Raw genomic sequence first — 22,756 nt, 5'->3', positions numbered from 1 at the left:
ACAGGAATTGAAGGTAATTTGTCACTTGGGGGTTCGAGTCCGTGAAATATCCGAGTACCGAATATTTTGGTGTACAGGGCCGAATGTACTGTACAAGGTGAGCAAGTTACAGCTCAGAAGTTAATAATCCCTATGCATTTTGTCGAAATTTTCTGAAATTTGCAGGGAGGTTTGTTTATCGGGATCGATGCTTGTACATTTTGGTAATTAAAAGGCCGATGGGGTTGGGAGTTAAAGGGGGTCGTGTGTATCTCCAGTTGGTTCGGACTTAACGACGATTTTACTCGTTATAAGCATTTACAAATTTTTATAAAACCTGTTCCTACCTTCAAAATTAAGCTTTTTGCCGTTTTGAGATAGTTAAAAAGTATGAAGTCTTTTAAATAAAATATGGTAACAGATGGCACCACCAAAATTTTAAATAATGCCGGGAAAGTTGAGCAACTTGTTGCTGGTTTATTTGTTTTTGTAAACCCTAAGAAGACGCTCGCATATTGTCTCCGTCTTCATACGTTTGTCATCGTTTCAGGCGTACCGAATGTAAGTATTTTTTCGTTTCATCAGAATAATTGACGTAAAATAATTGGAAATTTAGCATCCGGTAGATCTGTTATATTGTGCCACGGTGCCTAAGCACGAGTTACATAAGTAGCAACACCAATTTATTGGAAGCGTTACGTATTACAAATTAGTTCGGTGAATGGTCTCGCCGTTGCCACTCGCGGAACTCGAGGCTAGGTGCTCAGAGTTGTGCCAAGGTCTGGCCGGCATTTCTAAAACTTGGGTCTAGTGTTAATTATTCCACGAATATAATACTTGAAACCTCCCGGGAGATATCCCCTCCTGGCAGGTATTCACGTGTTGCATTGCCATATCCCACCAAATCTGATTATGACACCTTGTGTGGTGTGTAAGATGGATTATGTTCGGGTTTGGTGGAATAGTCCACGTGTTGCGCTGCCGTATGTGTCAAGGAGAATTCATCCCGGGAGGACTTTTGTAGAGAAATTGATCCCTATTATTCAGTAAACCACGCGCTCGTCCAAAGAAAAGCACCCAAGACACTGGTGAATAAAAACTAGAATTCTAAATTAAAATCAACCATTTTCGAGGTGATCTCAAAGTTTACATAGAAGAAGAAGTTGCTGATTTTTAATTGTTTTGCCTAATAGGTGCCATACAAATTATTGTGTATGGTGTTACTCAAATTCGTCATTATACAAACACTTAAAACAAAATTAATTTCTCTAGAAACCATTCAAACGTAAAAATATCCGCAAGTATTTTGACGTGACGCGTATAAAAAATGTCGAAGTACAGAAATTCGAGTGAAAAAACAAAAGGGCGAGTAGAGCGTGGCGAGGTCAGCTAGTACCGAGCCTGGAAGACCCCGATTTCTTGCTCATCGTAACTTTACGGGGATAGTCTCGGATTAGACAGGTTTCAGCTTTGTCCATGGTCGAGGTTTGTGCATACGAAGACACTCGTTTAAACATTTTATTCTCTTCCCATATTTCGGATACGAAGCTACTTAAAGTACAGTCGAACCTGTGAACAACGGCCTCTGACGGGATTATAAGAAATGGCTTTAATCGGAAGTGGCATTTGTTTGATGGTTATCCTGTATGCATTTTTGTTTGAAAGAAGTTCGTGAGGAAATGGCCGATGTTTAGTAGTGGCCATTAATGGAGATTCGACTGCATACGAGAAACTATTTTATGGAAATTTATCATTATAGACCAAATTTCCTTCGAATGAGGGGAGCCATTTTTTCCTCTGCCTCTTTCTCTTTCCACTTTGTGGGCGCTAAGAAGGCTTTTATAACATACTCATCTTGGTCTTGGCTCGGCTCACGAGAAAAGACTAGGCTCGACATCCGGGACAGACCGCCCCCGAAAAATTCCTTGGGTGTTTGACCCGAATTTGGAGGCACCAGTCAAACTTGTGGCTCCGAAATTGGGGGGAAAAGGTAATTTTACCGTTGCAATTATATTATCATAATTTATAAACAGTTCTATACGTACAATTCGACCTTATTAATTTAGAATGTCATAAAATTAGGTAGAGGGGGCCCAGAAGATTTTAATCCGCCACTAATTAGTGACGAAAAATTAAACATTTCTCGTATCTCGCGAAGGATATAATGAGAAGTAACACGAAGAAAATTATAAATGTGGAAGAGAAAGTTACGAAATAAAATTAAGAATTTTGATTGTTATCTTCTTGCGCAAACCCAAAGATTTATGACGACCCACATAACGTATAAAACGGTCATGGGAACACCTTTCTGTTCTGTTTGTTATCGACATTCGTTCTTCACGTAGACTACCTGTAGAAATGAAATCAAGAAAAGGTAAGACAAATCACAATACATATTTTAATTTAAAAAAGAAGACCAATTTAATGGTTAAACGTATCCATTAATTCTAGAACAATGGTTTTCGGGAGTTTTCTCCGAAGTCTTCACCCCGTAACCCGTGTGTACGACATTCCTGACACCTGATTATATAACTTTTTAAATTATTGGGTATCATGGAATCTTACGACACCTCTAGAAGCTCGTTGCAACATCCCGGAATGTCGTAAAAATCGAGTCGAAAATCATTGTTCTATATTCTCGAATAGTATATAATAATTTCAATTCCTTTCCCACAAATTCTTACTTTCTATTATATATATTTTACTTTCTCTAACCTAATTCTAGCGAGTAAACAGGATTCGGAAAGGAGGGCAATCCGAGTGCAAATGACTTCGTCGTTTACTATTAATTAATTGTGTCGACTTTTTATTTCTTAAATTTTCATTAAAATTAATATGTGCATCTATAAATATATGGCACGGGCCTCGTATTTACGGAGGCCCCCCCAAAAAAAACTCGATTACAAATTACTTGTTCTATTGCGTTTCTATTTCGTCGAGGTCTCAAAAAAAGGTAAATGGCCTCGATTTCTAAGAAACTTTTTGATCTGAACAGATTTCGATGGGATCTACACAATTTATTCTGTTAATTTCGTGGGTACCAAAATCATTTTTATACTTACGTTTGAAAGGATTTGTTATTTAGAGCGAGTACGACAACTCTTCATTCTGAAAGATAACATTCCTATACTTTTTTCTTTAGATTTTTCAATAGATAAATCGTCGCTCATTTCCATTTTATTTTGTAAATTCCTTCCTCTCCGAGTCCACCAGCGGCCGAGTGGTTATATAAAACTACTGAACACTAGTAATTGATCTCGGTTCGCACTTGATCAATACCTGGCCACGTAGACTTTTTGAGTTTTTCTCACTCTTTAACACTTAAAAGGGGCCAGTGTCCTATAGAAAATCCTCGAAACACGCCTACTTGAACACCGCTATATCTCATACAACTAAGGCCTCAGCGTCTGTAGACACTAAGAGTTACCTATAATGCGGTTCACAGGGCAGAAAGAGTATAAAAAACCCCTAGAATGGATTCGGTCAGGCCCGTAATGGGAACATCCGCATGGCCAAAAGATGAGGTTAAACTATAAATATTTTAAAGTCGATTCGAACTCGAACTCTGATCGTTTAGATTAATAGCTTCCATCCCACTTTGGCTATTCCGTCATCAAATTAATTTCTTCTTATCTTCGACATATTTTAATGGAATTTTATATATTATTTCACTTGATGATTACTTAAATTTCTGATGAAATGATAAAAAATCGTATCCTCAATTTGTTGTTCCACTTGACAGAATTCATCAAAAGTACTAAGACCTGATATACCCAGCCTAGTCTTTTACCCCATCGTGGGCCTGGCTAAATCCATAATGTGGGCACTAAGAGGGCTTTTGGACTCTTAGTGCCCACGATGCCAAGTCGAAAAAACAGTTTTCGATAGAGTTGACACGGATGAAGAGTAGAGAACAACGTTCTAAACTGTGTTGCTCGTAATTATAGGAGTGGATCTGGTTCGAACCCAAAACCTTTAGATTAGTAGGCTAACATTTTGTTTCACGACTATCCGAAGGACCCATTTTTATTAAAATTTACTTAAATATTTTCGAATCCGTTTACATTTCGTGATAAATGTGTATTTTTTCGCTCGAACTAATTTTCAATTTGTCTCTTTCGCATGTTTGAACATTGCGTTTGTAACGCTAAAACGGGATCTTATCGAATTTACGCTAAAATGAACTCGTGTCTTCCTAAATCTGATAAAGTATTTTCATGTATTAATCAGGAACATAATTTTTCAAAGACGTCACTTTGTAAGACGTTTTCCTATTAACAAAGATTGTTCCTTTCCTGAATGGATCCAATCCAAGAGAATGGATCGTTACGACAATCTGCGAAACGATCTATCATTTGTTAAGATGTATCACGAGAATACATCATGAGAATAAAAACAGGATTCAATTATTTATCTTAGTAATTATGTATAAACTACACCGGGTAGGATTACGGTTGGATGGATCCTGGGTCAGATAACGAGATGGAATTCTGAATTCCTAAATGATTCCATCAATCGTTTATATGATTCATAACTTTCGAGATAAAAAAAAAAATATTGAGATTTCTCTCTCTGCATATTGTGGACATTCAGAGGGCCTTTTAAATCATACTCTTGGTGCATTCGGCCGGCCCACAGTAGGGGAACAAATGTATCCACCCAACATCATTTTGGAGTGGATTATAGGTGGGTCCTCCGGGTATTTTTCATGCTTTGGGGGATCCTGAATGGAATCCTGGATCCCTACAGAGGCAGGCTGACGCTTTAAAGTCCGGATTTAATGTTAATGTTTCGTTATAAATCAAAAATAAACAGCAAATTCTTTGTAATAATGTAATAATCAGTAAATTGAATCAAACTTTGATTTAGCGTCACCGCTTGTACGCCTCTGATGTTGGCGCTAAACCGAATTATTTCAAGAGATAGGAATTAGATATATTAATTAGATCTAAAATCGAATTGTAAATTATAGAGTAATTGACAGAAAGAATTTCACGATGATAGCGTAATACCGAGGTTTGAATATACGTATAGAAATTTCTAAAATAATAGCCAATACAGAATTATGTTGGAAATATAAATAATTACTAACTCGTAAGAAAAAGTTCAGATTTATTATGAAAATGAAAACAAAGAATTGGTTCGGCCATTACTACTGTGTGATGCAGTAACAGCAATTGATACATTTTACATCCAAATTACTGTCATACTTCCTCGTTCTGGGTCATAAATTACCATTTTATTACTATAGCACATACCAATTAGGTCGCTACACAGTTTACAATGTTGTTCGCCATAATTTTTCAGTTTTTAGAAAGAAATAATAATTCGAACGGCTAGTCAGGCCTTTACTTTTCCCATTTTTAACTCTCTCCGTCCTGTGGGTACTAAGAGATCGTTTTTAAACATAGATTCGATCAGGCCCACAACTGGAATGGCCAAGTGGTGAGGGCCCGATCACAACAACTTTCTGGGGTTTTTCGCACACTCCGGTCCTTCAGACACGGAGATGATGCCTTTATCGATTAGTTAATTATTCGATCTTCAAACCAAACTATAAATTGCACTGTTACTATATTTTCGGTCAGATGCTAATGGCAGAAGGCAATGATGTATCCAGAAATATTTAGAAGGGTGCGGAAAGGAAACAATACGCCTTACAAAAGTTTTTACTATCTGAGGTACCCGGCATTATTCGGTTGAAACTTCCAAAAGGGGATATGCGGTTGTGCACCCCTAAATCCGGCAATGAGGAAGAGTTGATAAAATGCTAGAGAAACCTTGCTTGATGACGAAAACAATATTTATGCGCGATCCATCTTCCACGGTTCTTCGGTTGTTATCGTTTATCACCCTTTTGCCAGATATAAATAGCACATATAAATGCCTATCTAGAAAATGAGAACGGGAAAACTCCGCTAAATGATTGCTCATTTATTGAGAAATGCGCGTTACAAAAAATTAAATAAAATATCAATCTCAATTTCAAGTTATTGCGGATGAACGACGACAGCAAAATAGAAAAATTGGTTTCTCTTATTAACTTTCATACAGTCAAATCTTTGTACAACGGCCACTAACCGAAACATTAAAAATGGTTGTCGTTCGGAGGTTAGTTTATATGCATTTTTGTTCGAAAGAAGTTCCTAAAATAGTAACCACTGTGTAGAAATGGCCGTTATTGGTTTCATTTGGAAAATTGGTTCCTATTTTACGTGTTACAAACATGGAAAACTTCACGTGACTAGCCCATTAGCGAGCGCGAACCCACGACTACCAGCATTCAGTAGTTTTTATCCACTCGGTTACTGGTGGGGCTAGTCGTTATTGGAGGTTCAACTCTAATAAAATGGATTAGGAGTTAAGTATATGTATGAGACAGCGTAATTTAGAATAATGGCTCCGATAAGATTTGAAAAATTAATCATAGATCTTATCCCTCATCGCTGTTCGTCCTCATTGTATACATGGCTGAGCCCACAATGAGCTTGCAAAAAACCTTTTCAGTATCCATAGGCATGAAAGAACTAGAATTATAAACGTATTTTGGATCTTCTTAATTTTTAATATGAAGTTTGGTGAAGAGGTGGGAAGTAATATCGAGAAAAAACAATTTTTTTTCCTATAAATTAATTATTAGGATGGATTTAGGGGGTGCGCAGGGCGCAGCTGTACTCCATTTTGGGTTTTCCCCCGTCCTGCACTTCCTCAAAAAGTTTCAGGATTCTCTATTGGATCCAGTGAGGGTGCTACTGATTTATCCTTATAATGATTTTTCGTTGGAAAAATGATTTTACAAAATTACGTTTGGATGCGTTTCGCGTGGAATGGCTTCCTTCAATTTATCATTAGAAACCACCACTTAATTTTCCTTCTAATTATATAATGAGAGACCATTTACCTTTTTTTCCTAGTTATATGATACATATCTTGCGTTATTAACTAAGTTATCAGCTTCTGGGTCAGAAACAACAATAGTATTTTGAATCGTGAACTACATCGCATGTATATAAGATCGGGTCATAATCGAATTAAATGGCTCCAGGCTGCGGAAACTGCTAGGCCAGATTATTTTCGATAGAAAGTTGAAAGAATGGAATCTTTCGAGGGTGAAATTAAACGTATCCGCTCCAGTTATCTTCCTCTTCTCTCAATACTTTTGAAGTGTTAGGTGGAGAGTATTATCACTACTCTCCTAACACTGCTTTCACTACACACCAACACGTTGCAATGAGCTTTTAGAGGTGTTTTATATCAAATAATCTATTATTGTATGTCGGGTATATCACTACACGTCAAAGTAAACCAGTTGCGAGGAGGATTTAGGGGAATTTACAGGGTGTAGCTGCACTCTTTCTGAGAGTTTTCTCAGTAAAGCCGGGTATTTCTGATAGTAGAAAGTTTTGTAAAGCATATTGTTTCTTTTGTGCACTACCGTAAAGGTTTCTGGATCCTCTGTTGGCAAGTTGGGGTGCCCGCAACCATAGAAAACTGATTTATCGTAAAAAAAATATTTAAATTTTTGTAATTTCGAATAAATTAATTGCTATCGTCTCATCGCCAACTGACTTAAACGGAAGATTATTAAATCGTGCGTAAGATAATTTAATATCGCGTGACCCGTTTCTCCTTTCCTCAAACCGTAGCGGAAAATGTCAAATTTATTCCTCGTTTGGGCATTTTCTTCGCTTTCGTTTTCTATCGGCTTTCGTTGGAATAATTCGGGCCATTAGCGAGATGTTTCGTTGACGATTTTATAAGGAATTTCTCAATTCATTTATTTTTAATTTTGCTCATTAAAGCGTACGAAACATTTTGAGGTTGCTTATCTCGTCGGAGATGTAGGCTAGATTTGACTTATTTATACAGTTTTTTTTATGCTTAAAGTAATTAAAATATAAATAAAAAGAATTAAATATATTCGGATTTAATGATTAAATGCCAAATTTCTGATCTTGATTAAATTATTGACTAGCGTCTACACTAGTGAATTCTATTTTACACTGTTTTTATTCTAAATTAATGTAGAACAGTATAAAATTGTCTAATTAGTGTAAATTTTTGTTATTTTTAAACGTTATTCGAGTTAAATACAATTTAAATACAATAAACTGTCTTTTCAAATTTTAAATTAACGCCGATAGTTTAAAATAACCAATCAGAGGTCAGAATATTTTGATTGACGTGACATAATTTGACGTTTTAATTGGGTAAAAAATATCATAAAAAATAAATGTAAATATAAAATTTCTAATTTGGTTTAATATTCGTAGGTCGGTCTCGTTCCTAAGTAGTAATAACAATAATAAATAAAAAAAAACTATTGTACGGGAGGGAGATAGTATCTAAATTATGGTAGTTAGGGTCAACGACACCTACAAAAATGGCGACGATTGGCCAACTAGCGAATTTTGTGTTAATCAAAAACGACAAAAAACGATTTCGAATTATTTAAAAAATTATTTTAAAATAAGAAAAACGTAATAATATTATCTTTCGGAAGAATTATATCAGAGTTTTTACATCGATTTTTTTTTCAGTCATAAATTAAAAAATTTTTAAATGATAAGAAATGATTTAAAATATATAATTATTATTTTATTTCAACGCAAATATTTGCCAATGCATATATTTACAATTTATTTATAGCGCGGTAGACCCATAAATAGGAAATTAAATGCGTGTACAATATAAATATTTGTTAAAAAAAATATGTAGTGTTATTTGTTATTTTGATTATTTATTTATTTATTTATTTTTTTTTTCTGTTTCCGCTCGTTAAGTAATGAGTCAAGAAAGCGAAATTCTTGTAAAGTAGGTCGCCGTACAGGAAAGCTAACGGTCGGTTGATTCGGAATCCATATTTCTTTCGGTGACAGTAATGAATCGCCTCGATCTGTAAAGCGGGTTATGCCGAAACGCAAATTCTGTCAATTCGCTCTCTTCGCTTACGCTCTCAATTATGCAGGAAAAAAGGTTTTTGCATTATTCCAACGAACGGGTAAGTACAATTAATCGCGGAATCGCTACTCTCACAATAATTTTCGATGTAATAATTAGCGTTTCTAACGAAAAATCGTTTATACCACGCTCGTAATTTTTTTTTTTTTTATAAATTCTATTATAGCACTGCGCTGCTGTTTTGTAATTTAAAAATGAAATTGACATATCTAAAATGGAAGATAAACACAAGGATAGACAATGGTTGTATTGTTATACGCTCGTGCGGGTGTCTCGTGTGACGTAACTTGGAAATATTTTCATTTGTTTATAATTGGTTTAGGTGATTTTATTTTTATTTGCGTGGTGTTAAAAGTTTAAAACTTCGTAATGTTACGTAATTGAAGTGTATATGTATATACACGTTTTAATACATTAAATAAGAAAGGAAGTTTACTGTACAAGATGCTGTAAAATTTCTTTTCGTGTATGAAACAATAATTTGTTGGACTGTGTGTTGTCATTGGTACTTGCACTGTCTCTTCCTTTGTGCTTGTTGTCTTCTGTTCAAATTGTTAACTATTGTTAATTCTATTGTAAACATTTTGACTGATTTTTGCAAAGAATAGTAGTTTCAATTTATTTTCAATTTTCATTAAAGTATGTCTAATAGTATGGGATATATGAAAGACCATATGATATAACTTGCACTTAAAAAAAAAATAATAATAATAAATTATGTCATTCTATTCATTTGGCTTATTAAATTGGAATTATTCCCGCAGAAGAAAAGCTATGCTATCTCGGCGTTAGAGAAATTTATTAAAAAGTTTTTGCCGATAACATTATTTATTACTTTGTGCTAAGAATACCATTTCTGCCGGTAATTATTCTTTGGTAAAAAAAAAAACATGGCTGAGAATAATACTAAAATAATGGGCATTATATTTATATATAGAAAAACCAAAATTAAAATGGTGTCTGCTCCAAATCATTCATCCATGTGGATATCAAATAATTTTTTTAAATGAAGTTTTTATTTATTCCATGCCTTCAGACATTTTGTTTTTCCTTTTTATATCTTTTTAGTTCTTGTTTTATTTGAAATTATATATTTTTTATTGCAGTCCAGTGGAGAAATTGTTTGTTTAGCTAATGAGTTTAATTTTAATCATAAGAATTTGAATAATCTTACAAGTTAGTTTGAAAGTAATATTTAACAAAAGTCTTGTCCAAATTTGGGTTAATTTAATTATTTTTTTTATTATTCCAACCACAGTGTTTCAAACTTGTTTTGGATTTTCTCTGTTGCACCCGCATTTTGATGTTTTTCTTATGATGTATTTTTCATAAATTTAAGAATTCCTTCACTCTTTTTGTGAACAGCATCAAAGTGAACTGTGTTAATTCTACAAATTTAGACATTAAAAACAAATTTACTTAGAGGAAAATAAATTTGAACTTAGTCTTAGTATTTATTGCTTAATATACATTATATTAATTTGTCAAGATAAGTTTAAAATATGTAAATTTGTACTTCTTTTGTTACAAGCCTATAGTTACATTTATACTATATGTAAAGCTGGCTACACATGCATTATTTGTCAACTGACAAATGTTTGTCTATAGATGTAATACTTCCAAAACTGTTCGTCAAATGTATGGATTGCAGTTCTGTAAGCTCCAGGACAAATATTTGTCTGCTTTGATGTGGGCAAAAAAAGTTTATTCTGAGTTTGCCAGATATGTCCGAATGTTTGCCGATTCTCATCTGTAAACATTCGGGCATATTTGGCTGATCCCAAACATTTACCACAAACTATCCATCCATACTACTACGTATTTGCCAAATGGCAAACATTTGTCATTTGGGATTTGGTAAACATTGTGTGTATTGCCAGCTTAAAAGTACAAATAAAGCATAATGATGTTTCTAGCCATGAAAATGATAGTAGTGCTGTTACGGCCAAATTTGCAACCAAGTTAGCCAAAACCATTCACTTTACTTTTACTACACGAATAGTTATCGGTTAACTTCTAACTTTTGACCCTTGCTTGTGAATATGGACATTAGTGACAAAACTGCCATATTATAAGTTGAAATATATTACCAGTAACTAATACACACACAATCTCTTTATTAATGCAACATTATTGCATCACTGGTACCGCAATAGCATAACCAGTTTATACATGTTTAAGGTTGAACACAGGAATATGAAGTAATGTGCATCAATGCATTTACATAAGATATACACCGTAAATTAATACCGTAACATATAACAGTAACTAATACAGTCGACCCCCTTATAACACTGTTGATTATTCCGTTTTATATGAATTCCGTGTTGTACGAATCACATAGATTTTACAAATACGTGAGCCGTTCACACCCCGGCACACGTATTTGTAAAATCTAAGTGACTCGTACAACACGGAATCCATATAAAATGGAATAATCAACAGTGTTATAAGGGGGTCGACTGTATTAGTTACTGTTATATGTTACGGTATTAATTTACGGTGTATATCTTATGTAAATGCATTGATGCACATTACTTCATATTCCTGTGTTCAACCTTAAACATGTATAAACTGGTTATGCTATTGCGGTACCAGTGATGCAATAATGTTGCATTAATAAAGAGATTGTGTGTGTATTAGTTACTGGTAATATATTTCAACTTATAATATGGCAGTTTTGTCACTAATGTCCATATTCACAAGCAAGGGTCAAAAGTTAGAAGTTAACCGATAACTATTCGTGTAGTAAAAGTAAAGTGAATGGTTTTGGCTAACTTGGTTGCAAATTTGGCCGTAACAGCACTACTATCATTTTCATGGCTAGAAACATCATTATGCTTTATTTGTACTTTTAAGCTGGCAATACACACAATGTTTACCAAATCCCAAATGACAAATGTTTGCCATTTGGCAAATACGTAGTAGTATGGATGGATAGTTTGTGGTAAATGTTTGGGATCAGCCAAATATGCCCGAATGTTTACAGATGAGAATCGGCAAACATTCGGACATATCTGGCAAACTCAGAATAAACTTTTTTTGCCCACATCAAAGCAGACAAATATTTGTCCTGGAGCTTACAGAACTGCAATCCATACATTTGACGAACAGTTTTGGAAGTATTACATCTACAGGCAAACATTTGTCAGTTGACAAATAATGCATGTGTAGCCAGCTTTACATATAGTATAAATGTAACTATAGGCTTGTAACAAAAGAAGTACAAATTTACATATTTTAAACTTATCTTGACAAATTAATATAATGTATATTAAGCAATAAATACTAAGACTAAGTTCAAATTTATTTTCCTCTAAGTAAATTTGTTTTTAATGTCTAAATTTGTAGAATTAACACAGTTCACTTTGATGTTGTTCACAAAAAGAGTGAAGGAATTCTTAAATTTATGAAAAATACATCATAAGAAAAACATCAAAATGCGGGTGCAACAGAGAAAATCCAAAACAAGTTTGAAACACTGTGGTTGGAATAATAAAAAAAATAATTAAATTAACCCAAATTTGGACAAGACTTTTGTTAAATATTACTTTCAAACTAACTTGTAAGATTATTCAAATTCTTATGATTAAAATTAAACTCATTAGCTAAACAAACAATTTCTCCACTGGACTGCAATAAAAAATATATAATTTCAAATAAAACAAGAACTAAAAAGATATAAAAAGGAAAAACAAAATGTCTGAAGGCATGGAATAAATAAAAACTTCATTTAAAAAAATTATTTGATATCCACANTACTACATGAAAATGAAAATTAATGAATACACTGTGTACAGTAATTTACCTGATAAGACAGACCTCAGAAAAATACTTTATGAGAGCTTTTATACTTTTATAAAGCTGTCTATAATGAAAATTAATTAACTAAGGATTTTTTTGCCCTGCCAGGGTGTGGCTGAGTTATCCGGAGTGCCGGGTTATCGAGATCCAAGTTTTCAAGGTTCTGCTGTAATACAGTTATGTAATTATTTTGTAATTGGTCAAATAATATATTTTTCTTTGATTTTTAATTTATACAAAAATGTTTTAATTTATCTCATTTTATAGTTATTGGTATTCAGTTGTTCATTATAGCAAATTTAAATGTTCAATTTAAGAAATACATTAAAAGCTACAGGTTTTATATCTGAAAATAATATAATTATTTTCAGATATAAAACCTGTATGAATATATTTCTGTAGCTTTTAATCTATTTCTTAAGTTGAACATTTAAATTTTGCTTCTGGCAATAGTAGATTAATAGATCAAAGTATTAAACTTGTTTTTAAGTATAATTATTTGAAGCATACATGTACCTAGAATATATATACATTATATATTTAATTGTAGTTATTTAAAATTTTTTTTTCTGTTAATATCTAGCTGTTGCTATTATCAAAAAGTATGATACACACTGAAACAAACAACAAGAAATTGTTTTAAAATCTAATATTTTGGATCAATAAAATACATCATCTTCAGGATACAATCAAAAAGGAATGCACAAATTTAAATAAAAAAATATTTGAAATATATCAGTGTAAACAAACTATATTTGTGAATTGAATAAAATAATTGAATAATTATAAAGGATAATAAAGTAAACAAATAAATGTTAAAATGTTTTAAAGATACAAAATAAACATAAATTTTGTTCATGTCAGTTATGTAGCAGTATAAAAAGTTTTTATTATTTTTTATTTTTTTATATTTAAATACATTGATGTTTGCTTATTTTTGTTCTCTGTCCATTAGTATTTGTAAATTTTGATTTTTGGAACATCAACCTGATGATCATTAAAAATGATAAAAAATATTTTTTCCAGTTCAATAAATCTGTTTGCTGCTATTCAGTATTGTGTGTGATTGAGTGATATACTGTAGCAGTTACTTTTTGAATTATAACTAAAGTAAATGGGGAAAACAACCCTTATGATTGTAGGAAGAGGATAGAGGTTGCAAAGGGTTAATCGATAAAATCTTCCAAAAGTGTGGGAGATGAATTATCATCCTTCGCATTTAAACAATGTCCTTAAGCTTTTGTTTTTATTGAGTTATCTGTCTTTTCTATGCTGAGGCATACAGTACAGTACATGGGGAATGTAACATTTTGATAATTTGAGTGTTATTCTAAATCACCTTGGTTCAAAAAATGGATTTGAGGTTTGTTTTTCTGTTCTGACTTAAAGTTCAAACCAAAATAATTGTTATTTATGGAGGAAATGAGATATTGTTATCATCAGTTTTCTGTAATGTTTGTTATGACCAATTCTGACAACTCTTATTGGCCTATTTCCTTTTTTTTTTGTCTGTATATGGGTGTTGCCACCAGGCCGGTTTTCACCCGGACAAGCCGGTTTTTAAATTCATGGTCTGGATTAATTATTAATTTGTCCAGTTTTTGTAGAAATTGAGAAATTGTGATACAAAATGAAATTATAAAAATATTTGCAAGTATTTTATTTTAATGGTTAAAGACTAACTTCACACCCCCACCCAAACTAAGCTGAGTGACAGAAAAAGTACTTTTAAAATTCTAACTTGCAAATATCTCTGGCAAATATTAGGTTAGTTCCAACACAAGTCCCTAACTGGTTTAAAACTGGCATGCGCATTGTTCAGTTCTTGGTTGTAAAATGACATTGCGCATGCCTCATACAGTTTCAAATTCAAACCAGTTAGGGACTTGTGTTAGGACAAACCTATTGTAAAGCAAATGTGACAATTTCAGTTTACAAGTTTATAATTTCCATTTTAATTATTTAATATGACAACTCAAGAAATTGAAAGAAAAAAAAAAAGAGAAAGTGAACTAAATTTAATAAAGATTGGCTGACACAAAACATATTTCAAAAATGGTTACAACCTGTTCGAGATAGTGTTACAAAGTTTTCTAAATTTCTGAACTTGTCCGGGTCAGCAATTTCAAAAAAGCAGCACACTATCTATATACATTGTTGTCAAACATGAACAACAAGGAATAATAAATGAAATCCATTATCTCCTTGATCTCACAAGGAAATTTATGGGTATTCAGGAATGTAATAGTAGAAAATTTCTGAGTATGTCTGCACAAGGTTTGAGATAGATGGAAAGATAGACTGCCACAACATTGGACTTTGAGAATCTCATCACAAATAAGGTTTATAACTTTGTTACTTCATTTCCAATCTGACATAAGCAGTAGAAGAAATCAATAATACAATGTATTAAAACAATTTCTTGCTGTTTTGATGTGTATCTTCTTAATGTTTTTTCTTTATTAATATATTGTGAGAACTTTTTACTATTCTAGAAGAAGCTTACTTTGAAGAATTAAGATGTAAGAATTTGTGCTGTATAGTAAAACATTTGACAATAAGTTGTTTATTTTTGACTTTACTGTGTATTTTTGTTAACCAGAAATTAATATGTACGTTTGTATGTTTTAGAGGACTCATGATTACAATGAAAATTACTCCTTCGTGATCCTGCTATCTGATTGTTCTGTGTCATTCATTTAATCTCTCTCTAAATCTCCAAACTGTAACAATCATCTTTGATTGTTCTTCTCCATATTCTTTGGATATCCTTTCTTTATTTCATATAATTTATCATAAATTAATATTTGTGATTANAACCATTATGAATAATGAGACAAACGATGCTGCAGTCCGATAAATATTGATTTATTTACTAGGATGTCGCTCGACTTTGTTGTGTCGCGATAGAATTGAGGTAGAGCCGGAAAGAAAGAAGCGATCCCTGCACTTGCTAGGCACAGAAGAGAAGATTCTTGTACTCCTGGACGGCTGAATTTTTCACTTCCGAAATTAATTTATAAAATTCAAAGGGAGAAGAAGAGAAGAAAGAAATAGAAATGAGGAAAAGAACAAAAAAGTAAAGAAGGGTGATTTTAATACAGTTTTATAACGCTTTTATTGGTTATGTTTTCGACATTGAACGTGAGTGATGGGGGGGATTTCAGCAAACCTCTATATACATGACTACAATGCTTTGATACATACATCTATATGATGTTTATTGGGTTTTGGGATGGAGACAATAGTGGAAACAGGGCCACTCTTAAAACATTAAAGTACATTGTCATCGGACTTACGCGTGCTGTCAAAGTTTCAGCTTTCTATGTTAATTAGAAGTAGATGAAATTTGAATTGAAAGATTTGAGAACACAATACAAAGCGTGTTAAAATAAATAAACGAGTAAGATACATTAATTTATATGTATTTTCTTTTTCAGTTGGGATTTTGCAAAAACAATATTCAGTTTTAAAACATGATTGCAATGACAATGTAACTAAAAATGTAAATATGGAATTATTGAAGAATAGCAAAAGTTGGTGGAATCAACACTATACTAAGGTTATGGTGAAAAGTATTGGAATGTCTTTGTTTTTTGTGTATGTCATTTTTCCAATATGGTTCTACTTTTGTCCCTGGATACGTCGGCAAGCAGTGTTTCTGAACAATCTCAATTGGCCACTCCATATTTATTTATCGGATCCAAAAAATTTTGAATTAAACTGTACTAGACAATTTTATATAGAATCTGAACCAGGAATTTACTTAGGAGTTTGGCATGTGTTACCAAAGAGTGTTACTATGAAATGTAATAAACCCATCTCACCAGATAATGAATTTGATGATGATAGACCTGTTATTCTTTATTTTCATGGAAATGCACAAAATAGAGGTGCAAAATATAGACTTTCATTGTATAAAGTTCTTACCGAATCAAAGGTAGATGCACATGTAATAACTTTTGATTATCGAGGATACGGCGATTCATCGTTTGTAGCTCCATCCGTCAGTGGACTCGTTCAAGATGCAAGAGCAATGTATAAATGGTTAAAAACTCAAGTAAAGAGACATAGAATATTTTTTTGGGGCCATTCTTTAGGTACTGGTGTAGTAATACAACTTGCTGAAGAATTAGGAAAAAATAACGATAATCCAATGGCTATATTTTTAGAAGCACCTTTTACAACAATTGCCGATGCTACGTATACTTTTCCGCTTTCATTTCTTCATCGACATATGCCACTTTTTCATGTGTACTGTTCTGAACCAACACGTCACAGTGATACTAATTTTGATAGTGAATCAAAGATTGGCAGCGTAACTGTGCCTCTTCTATTTCTTCATGCAAGTGATGATATGATGGTATTTTTAGAACTTGGACGTAAATTATTTAAGAAAGCATTAGAAGAAAGGCCGTCACATTTAAGACGTCCTGAATTTATAGAATTTGATTATTCCCTAGGTTATGGACATAGAAATATCAATCAGGATCCAAATCTTCCTGATATTGTAGTAAATTTTATGCAGTCAGTTTCCATGAAAAGTCATTTATTGTGATATTTAATGATATAGTCCTATCATTTAGTTTGTTTATAACAAAACGTTTAATGTAATTATTATATTCTATGATGCCAATATCAGTTTGTAAATTTAATAGGTAGACTTTAATAAAAACACACCAAACTACAACTTAATCCATCAGATTCTAAAGATAAAACATAACGATGGCCTTTGAATAAGGTTGAAAACGTTAGTTCATCATTAAATTCTTGTTCTCTACTGGATTAAGTTGTAATTCAATAGATTTTAATTTTTAGTTCTATATTGTTTACAAATGTCAAAACATTAGTAATTATTTATAAAAAAAACATTTTGAATTTTAAAATCGCTAATGTTATTAAAATGTTTTATTAATTCAAAATTGGTTTCTCAATTCACTATCATAACTTTAAACAAATATTTCTTGAGTTCTTTTTAAAAACATCTCACGTGTAATTCTTTCTTGTGATAGATAAAACAAAAGATAACTGTCTTTTGGTGTTACTTAAATGAATGAAAATACAAAATGATAACAATAGTCAAGCAGTTTTGGTAAATTTTACTATCATCAAGCATCTCTAATATAACATTCTCCTAAAACATTTCATGTTCCTCTGATATGATGTCTTAAATACACTGTTCTGTGTCCTATTGCAGAATTTTTGGAGTCCTGTTCTTTGAGGGTTCTCCCTAATGCCATGTGCTACATTGTACCTCTTTTAAACAGAGCTTTGAGAACGGTATTCCTCATTCACTATACATGGAGGCAAAGTTTCTCCCCCCTTGATCAACTCCAGCTTCATGCAGTTGCTTTTATTCTAACTCACCTGTCATGGAATCTTTCAGTCCATTGGAACCTTTAATCTGGGCATCGCCAGGACATGGCAAAAACAAAACCATTTATTACACATGCTTTTGCCTTCCTCCAGCAACAGGATAGAAACCTGATGCACATGCATCTTTACTGCTACTTCAACTCTGATAGAACAATTCTGCAAGGACATAATACCACTGGAGGGAGCACCCTGGCACTAATATTTCAATATACTGTATAATAGAGAATAAGTGGCCTCACTGGCTGATGGTTGCATCTTATGTGACAGAATCTCACATTCAGCCAATGCTGAGTGTGGTCATCCTGGACACCTCTAGTGATGTCATGGAGGGTGACCCCCACTGTAGTATTTATACAGTGGAGGCTGTGACTATTCACAGACCTCTTCAGCTATTAAATATCTAAAGAATGGTATATATTATCTAAAAACACATCAGTACACCAAACCAGTTAAACAAACACCAAAAATATTTAATATAATGAATGTTTTTGTCCATACCTGATGTCTTTGTAACTTGAAGATGATTGATATGGATAAAAATGTTCATTACATTAAATATTTTTGATGTTTATTTAACTAGTTTGATGTACTCTCCAGCTTGGTGGACATATAAGCCAGCCGACAATGCTAATTACTGATAGTCGTTTCATTCTCACACCACTTGTCTGAGCATTTGTCCTCGCCATCTCCTTTGATTAACCTGGCAGCCTCCATTGACTGTTTTCTGGCCCTCTTACCCTATTCTGGTCTCTGAGACTCAACTATTCCAATCAGCAAGATGACAGACAGTGCAACCTTATTGGGGACAATATCTGGCTCAATCTGGCAGGCATAAACCTGCCACGGGATCTTCTGAGGTCTGTTTACTTACAGAATAGGCATGGACATTGTTGTTACACAGACTAGGCATGGCCATTCATGCATCAGAATAAAGACTGGAACTGTCTCAGACCCTCCCATTGCTGGCCATGTGATGCACATCATGAGCTGGAAGGACTGTTGTGCCATCTCCAAATGGAAACAGCCCTCCTTAATGCTGCTTTTTGTATTCATGAAATCTCTTATCCTCTCTCTAGCCTGTATTCATTGAGGGAAACAAGAACATACACAGGGAGGGTCAGCTGTCCCTCCCTAGAAGAAAAATTAAAGTGTAGTAATTGACACACAGACACACAGCACAGGTGTATCAATTTAGTATTAGTTTGAATAATGAATCTTGTGACTAGACTAGAGCCTAGAGCCATCTGTCATTAAATCTTAGAACTATTTTGCTGTTCGCTGCTAATTTTTCAATCAAAGAAACTAGTTGCCCCCCTCCGTTTCAGATCCTGGATACACTGCTGGAGGGGAAGACAAAACACTATCTCACTACTGGCTCGTCTGCCCACAATATCAACAGGAACAACTTACCCTGGGCTCTTCTCTTTATTTGCACTTGACACCATTGACTCTTTTGTCCCTGCTGTACTGTCTCACCATGCACCAGTTACCTCATCATCATATCAAAGTGCTAGAGATATTCATCAACTGCACAGTTAGCACTGGCATATGGATTCAAGATGATCATAATTAAAACCTCCATATGAACAGTCCAGATTTAGAGATAGCTATATGACATTCAAAACTTCAGATAATTATTTTAAAAAAATTAAGCAATCTTTACAAAATTCAAAACTACAACAGTGTTTTAGGATTTAATGTTTATTATTAGGATATCAATATCATAACAGTATACTGACAAAATAAAATATAAAAATTCTTAAGTTTAGTTACAAAAACTTTTGTTTCTACACCTGAAAAATCAACAAATACTTCTTCACCTCAGATACTTTGAATTTATTTTACTCTTTGATGTTTATCATCATAATGGACTTTTTTTCTGAAAATATTAGGAATTTTTCTATTGATGTCTGGCATGAAAATTTAACGCCTCATATAATGTAAATTTAAAAAATTTCGATTAAGTCAAATATTCATTGAATGGCTGGATGACTGGCTTCATGTGACTTTGATATCAGCAGGATGGTGCACCAGCTCATTCCCAGGTAGGTGTACGTCAGAGCCAGTGGCGTAGTTAGTGGGGGCGGTCCACCCCGGGCGGCAAAATTTCACAATAAATAATAATAATATCTTGTAAAAAATTTGAACCATTTTATCCCATAGTCTCATCGCACTTACGATTCGGACCGATAGAATAGTCCGGGAATAGACTCACCGTCTGGGTGAACTATTAATTTCATTCATGAGTGCAGCCTGTCGATCCTTTTTTTTTTTTGTACAATTCATTTGTTTTTATATACACCTCCAATATTTAATGAAGCTATTTTAACTCTAAACACAATGAGTTGACTTTTTTTTTTAGGCATCAGAATTTTTTATCGAGCTATTAGGACTTCATAACCTAATATTGAAGGTTGATCACGGGCCACATAAATTCATTGTATGTTGGCCATGCCTGGCCTAGGCCAAGGAAACCGCAGCCTCCCACAGCAACAAAACTGCGGTTCCTCGACTTCGGCAGTGCTCTCCTCCGATNGAACCATTTTATCCCATAGTCTCATCGCACTTACGATTCGGACCGATAGAATAGTCCGGGAATAGACTCACCGTCTGGGTGAACTATTAATTTCATTCATGAGTGCAGCCTTTTTTTTTTTTTTTTTTTTTTTTTTTTGTACGATTCATTTGTTTTTATATACACCTCCAATATTTAATGAAGCTATTTTAACTCTAAACACAATGAGTTGACTTTTTTTAGGCATCAGAATTTTTTATCGAGCTATTAGGACTTCATAACCTAATATTGAAGGTTGATCACGGGCCACATAAATTCATTAGACGGGCCATATGTTGGCCATGCCTGGCCTAGGCCAAGGAAACCGCAGCCTCCCACAGCAACAAAACTGCAGTTCCTCGACTTCGGCGGTGCTCTCCTCCGATTCTTCCCCATTCCGACTTCCGAAAGACGATGGCGACGTGGTTGTTCACAGCCTGGCACACGTATTTGTAAAATCTCAGTTACTCGTACAACATGGAATTCATATAAAACAGAATAATCAACAGTGTTATAGGGGGGTCGACTGTAAAATGTTCCTGTAAAATGTAAAAAAAAATTACCCCATGTATCCAGAAATATCGGAGTAAAATATTAATCATTTTTTTTTTAAACTCTTTCCGGCCTTTGGTCACTAAGAAGGCCTCTTTAAGCAAGTCCATTAGGGATTCAGCCAGGCCCACAATGGGACGGCTGGGTGGTGAGGGGCAGGGCCCAACATATTCCAATGGACCAACCCCCAAAAACTTTCTGGGAATTTTTCGATCTTATCGGGATTCAAACCACTTCGGTAGACTACCACCTTGATCCCGCGCCCATTTGGCCATCTGTAGTAAAAATAGTAATATATTCTACAAAAGGATNCCTAAACAAAATATTTTATTTTAGCATATGATCTTATCTTTTAAAGTCTTAGAATAAAATGCTTCCTATATTTATTTTTATAACATATAAATTAACATTGAACAAGCTATGTTTACATTGCATTAAATGATAATAAATTCAATAACTTTTGTGTTTCTAAAGTTATAAAATCAATAGAGCAAATACTAATTTTATTAGAATGATAAATATAAACTTTTCATTTAATGCTTATTAATTGAACAGTTTATATATTGATGTATTTTAAAATAATTTATTAGATTGTAAGCAATGTGTATATATTTCAGTCTGGCTGTAATAAATGTTTTATTTGATAAAAAGTAATGATTATAAAATTTTTTCCTTAAAAACTAACATGACTTCTTTAAGATATAAACTTAGAAAAACAAAACCAAGCATTCTCAATTACTACATTTTTCATTCAAAAACATTTAAATACGTTTCATTTGATTGCCGCTTTAGAACAATTTTTATAATTTTTATACGAAGAAATCATATTTAATGAAATATGTAAATACTAATACTTTTTCTTGACAATATTAATGTTTTAAATAATCGGTGTTGTGTAAATAATTGTAATTATCATTAATTACAAGGTGGACTTAAATATGCCTATTACTAAATGTTTTCTGTATGAGAGATGGCAATTTGATATATTGCTATTTAAGCTTGTTACTTTTTTGATTAACTTAAAAAAAAAATTATTTTTCCTTTCAGTATAAGCAGATAGATAAGCTGTTTCCTGGTAATATATACCTGAGTAAAAGAAATTTACATACATGCTTTATTTCCTGTTTTTTTGTAGTTTTTATTGAAGAAACCGAATGGCGCACAAGTTTTTCTACAAGGAGATTTTATCATTTTACATTGTAAATTATTTCAGAGATACAGTAGAACCTCGAAAACTCTGCCTAATGTGGACCAAAGGGTGGCTGAGTTTGTGAAAATGCCGGGTTATCGGGAATGGGGTTAAAAAAGGATAAGTATGCGTGTTTCCTCAGAAAATAGTGTACTGTACTTGTATGTATTGTTTGCTGGAGAATACAACAGAGAATAAACTGCCCAAATACCCCAAACAAAGGAAAAGTACATACTTTATGAAGGCATAGAGCCTTTACTACATGAAAATGAAAATTAATGAATACACTGTGTACAGTAATTTACCTGATAAGACAGACCTCAGAAAAATACTTTATGAGA

The 22,756-nt window shown here is 33.3% G+C and overlaps 1 protein-coding gene across 4 annotated transcripts in view; it reads left to right on the top strand.

The window, feature by feature from the left end:
* Positions 1–12: 12 nt before the first annotated feature.
* The window catches only part of LOC111613014 (monoacylglycerol lipase ABHD12-like), a 24,877-nt gene continuing 2,133 nt past the window's right edge, over positions 13–22,756 (top strand). The window contains exons 1-2 of one of the 4 annotated variants that reach the window (XM_023354314.1): positions 13–97; positions 16,185–17,613. In XM_023354314.1, the coding sequence (XP_023210082.1) occupies positions 16,256–17,302 (1,047 nt within the window). In that variant the 5' untranslated portion in view covers positions 13–97; positions 16,185–16,255 and the 3' untranslated portion in view covers positions 17,303–17,613. Of the gene's footprint in view, positions 98–2,315; positions 2,354–8,767; positions 9,263–16,184; positions 17,614–22,756 lie in introns of those variants that run through there. The other 3 variants (XM_023354313.1, XM_023354311.1, XM_023354312.1) reach the window with 3 other exon arrangements.

Source organism: Centruroides sculpturatus, unplaced genomic scaffold (assembly GCF_000671375.1).
Source record: "Centruroides sculpturatus isolate CEXI.00-Female unplaced genomic scaffold, Cexi_2.0 scaffold1389, whole genome shotgun sequence".
Taxonomy (NCBI): domain Eukaryota; kingdom Metazoa; phylum Arthropoda; class Arachnida; order Scorpiones; family Buthidae; genus Centruroides; species Centruroides sculpturatus.
The sequence above is the reverse complement of the archived record's forward strand: the minus strand, read 5'-3'. Positions and strand labels throughout refer to the sequence as shown.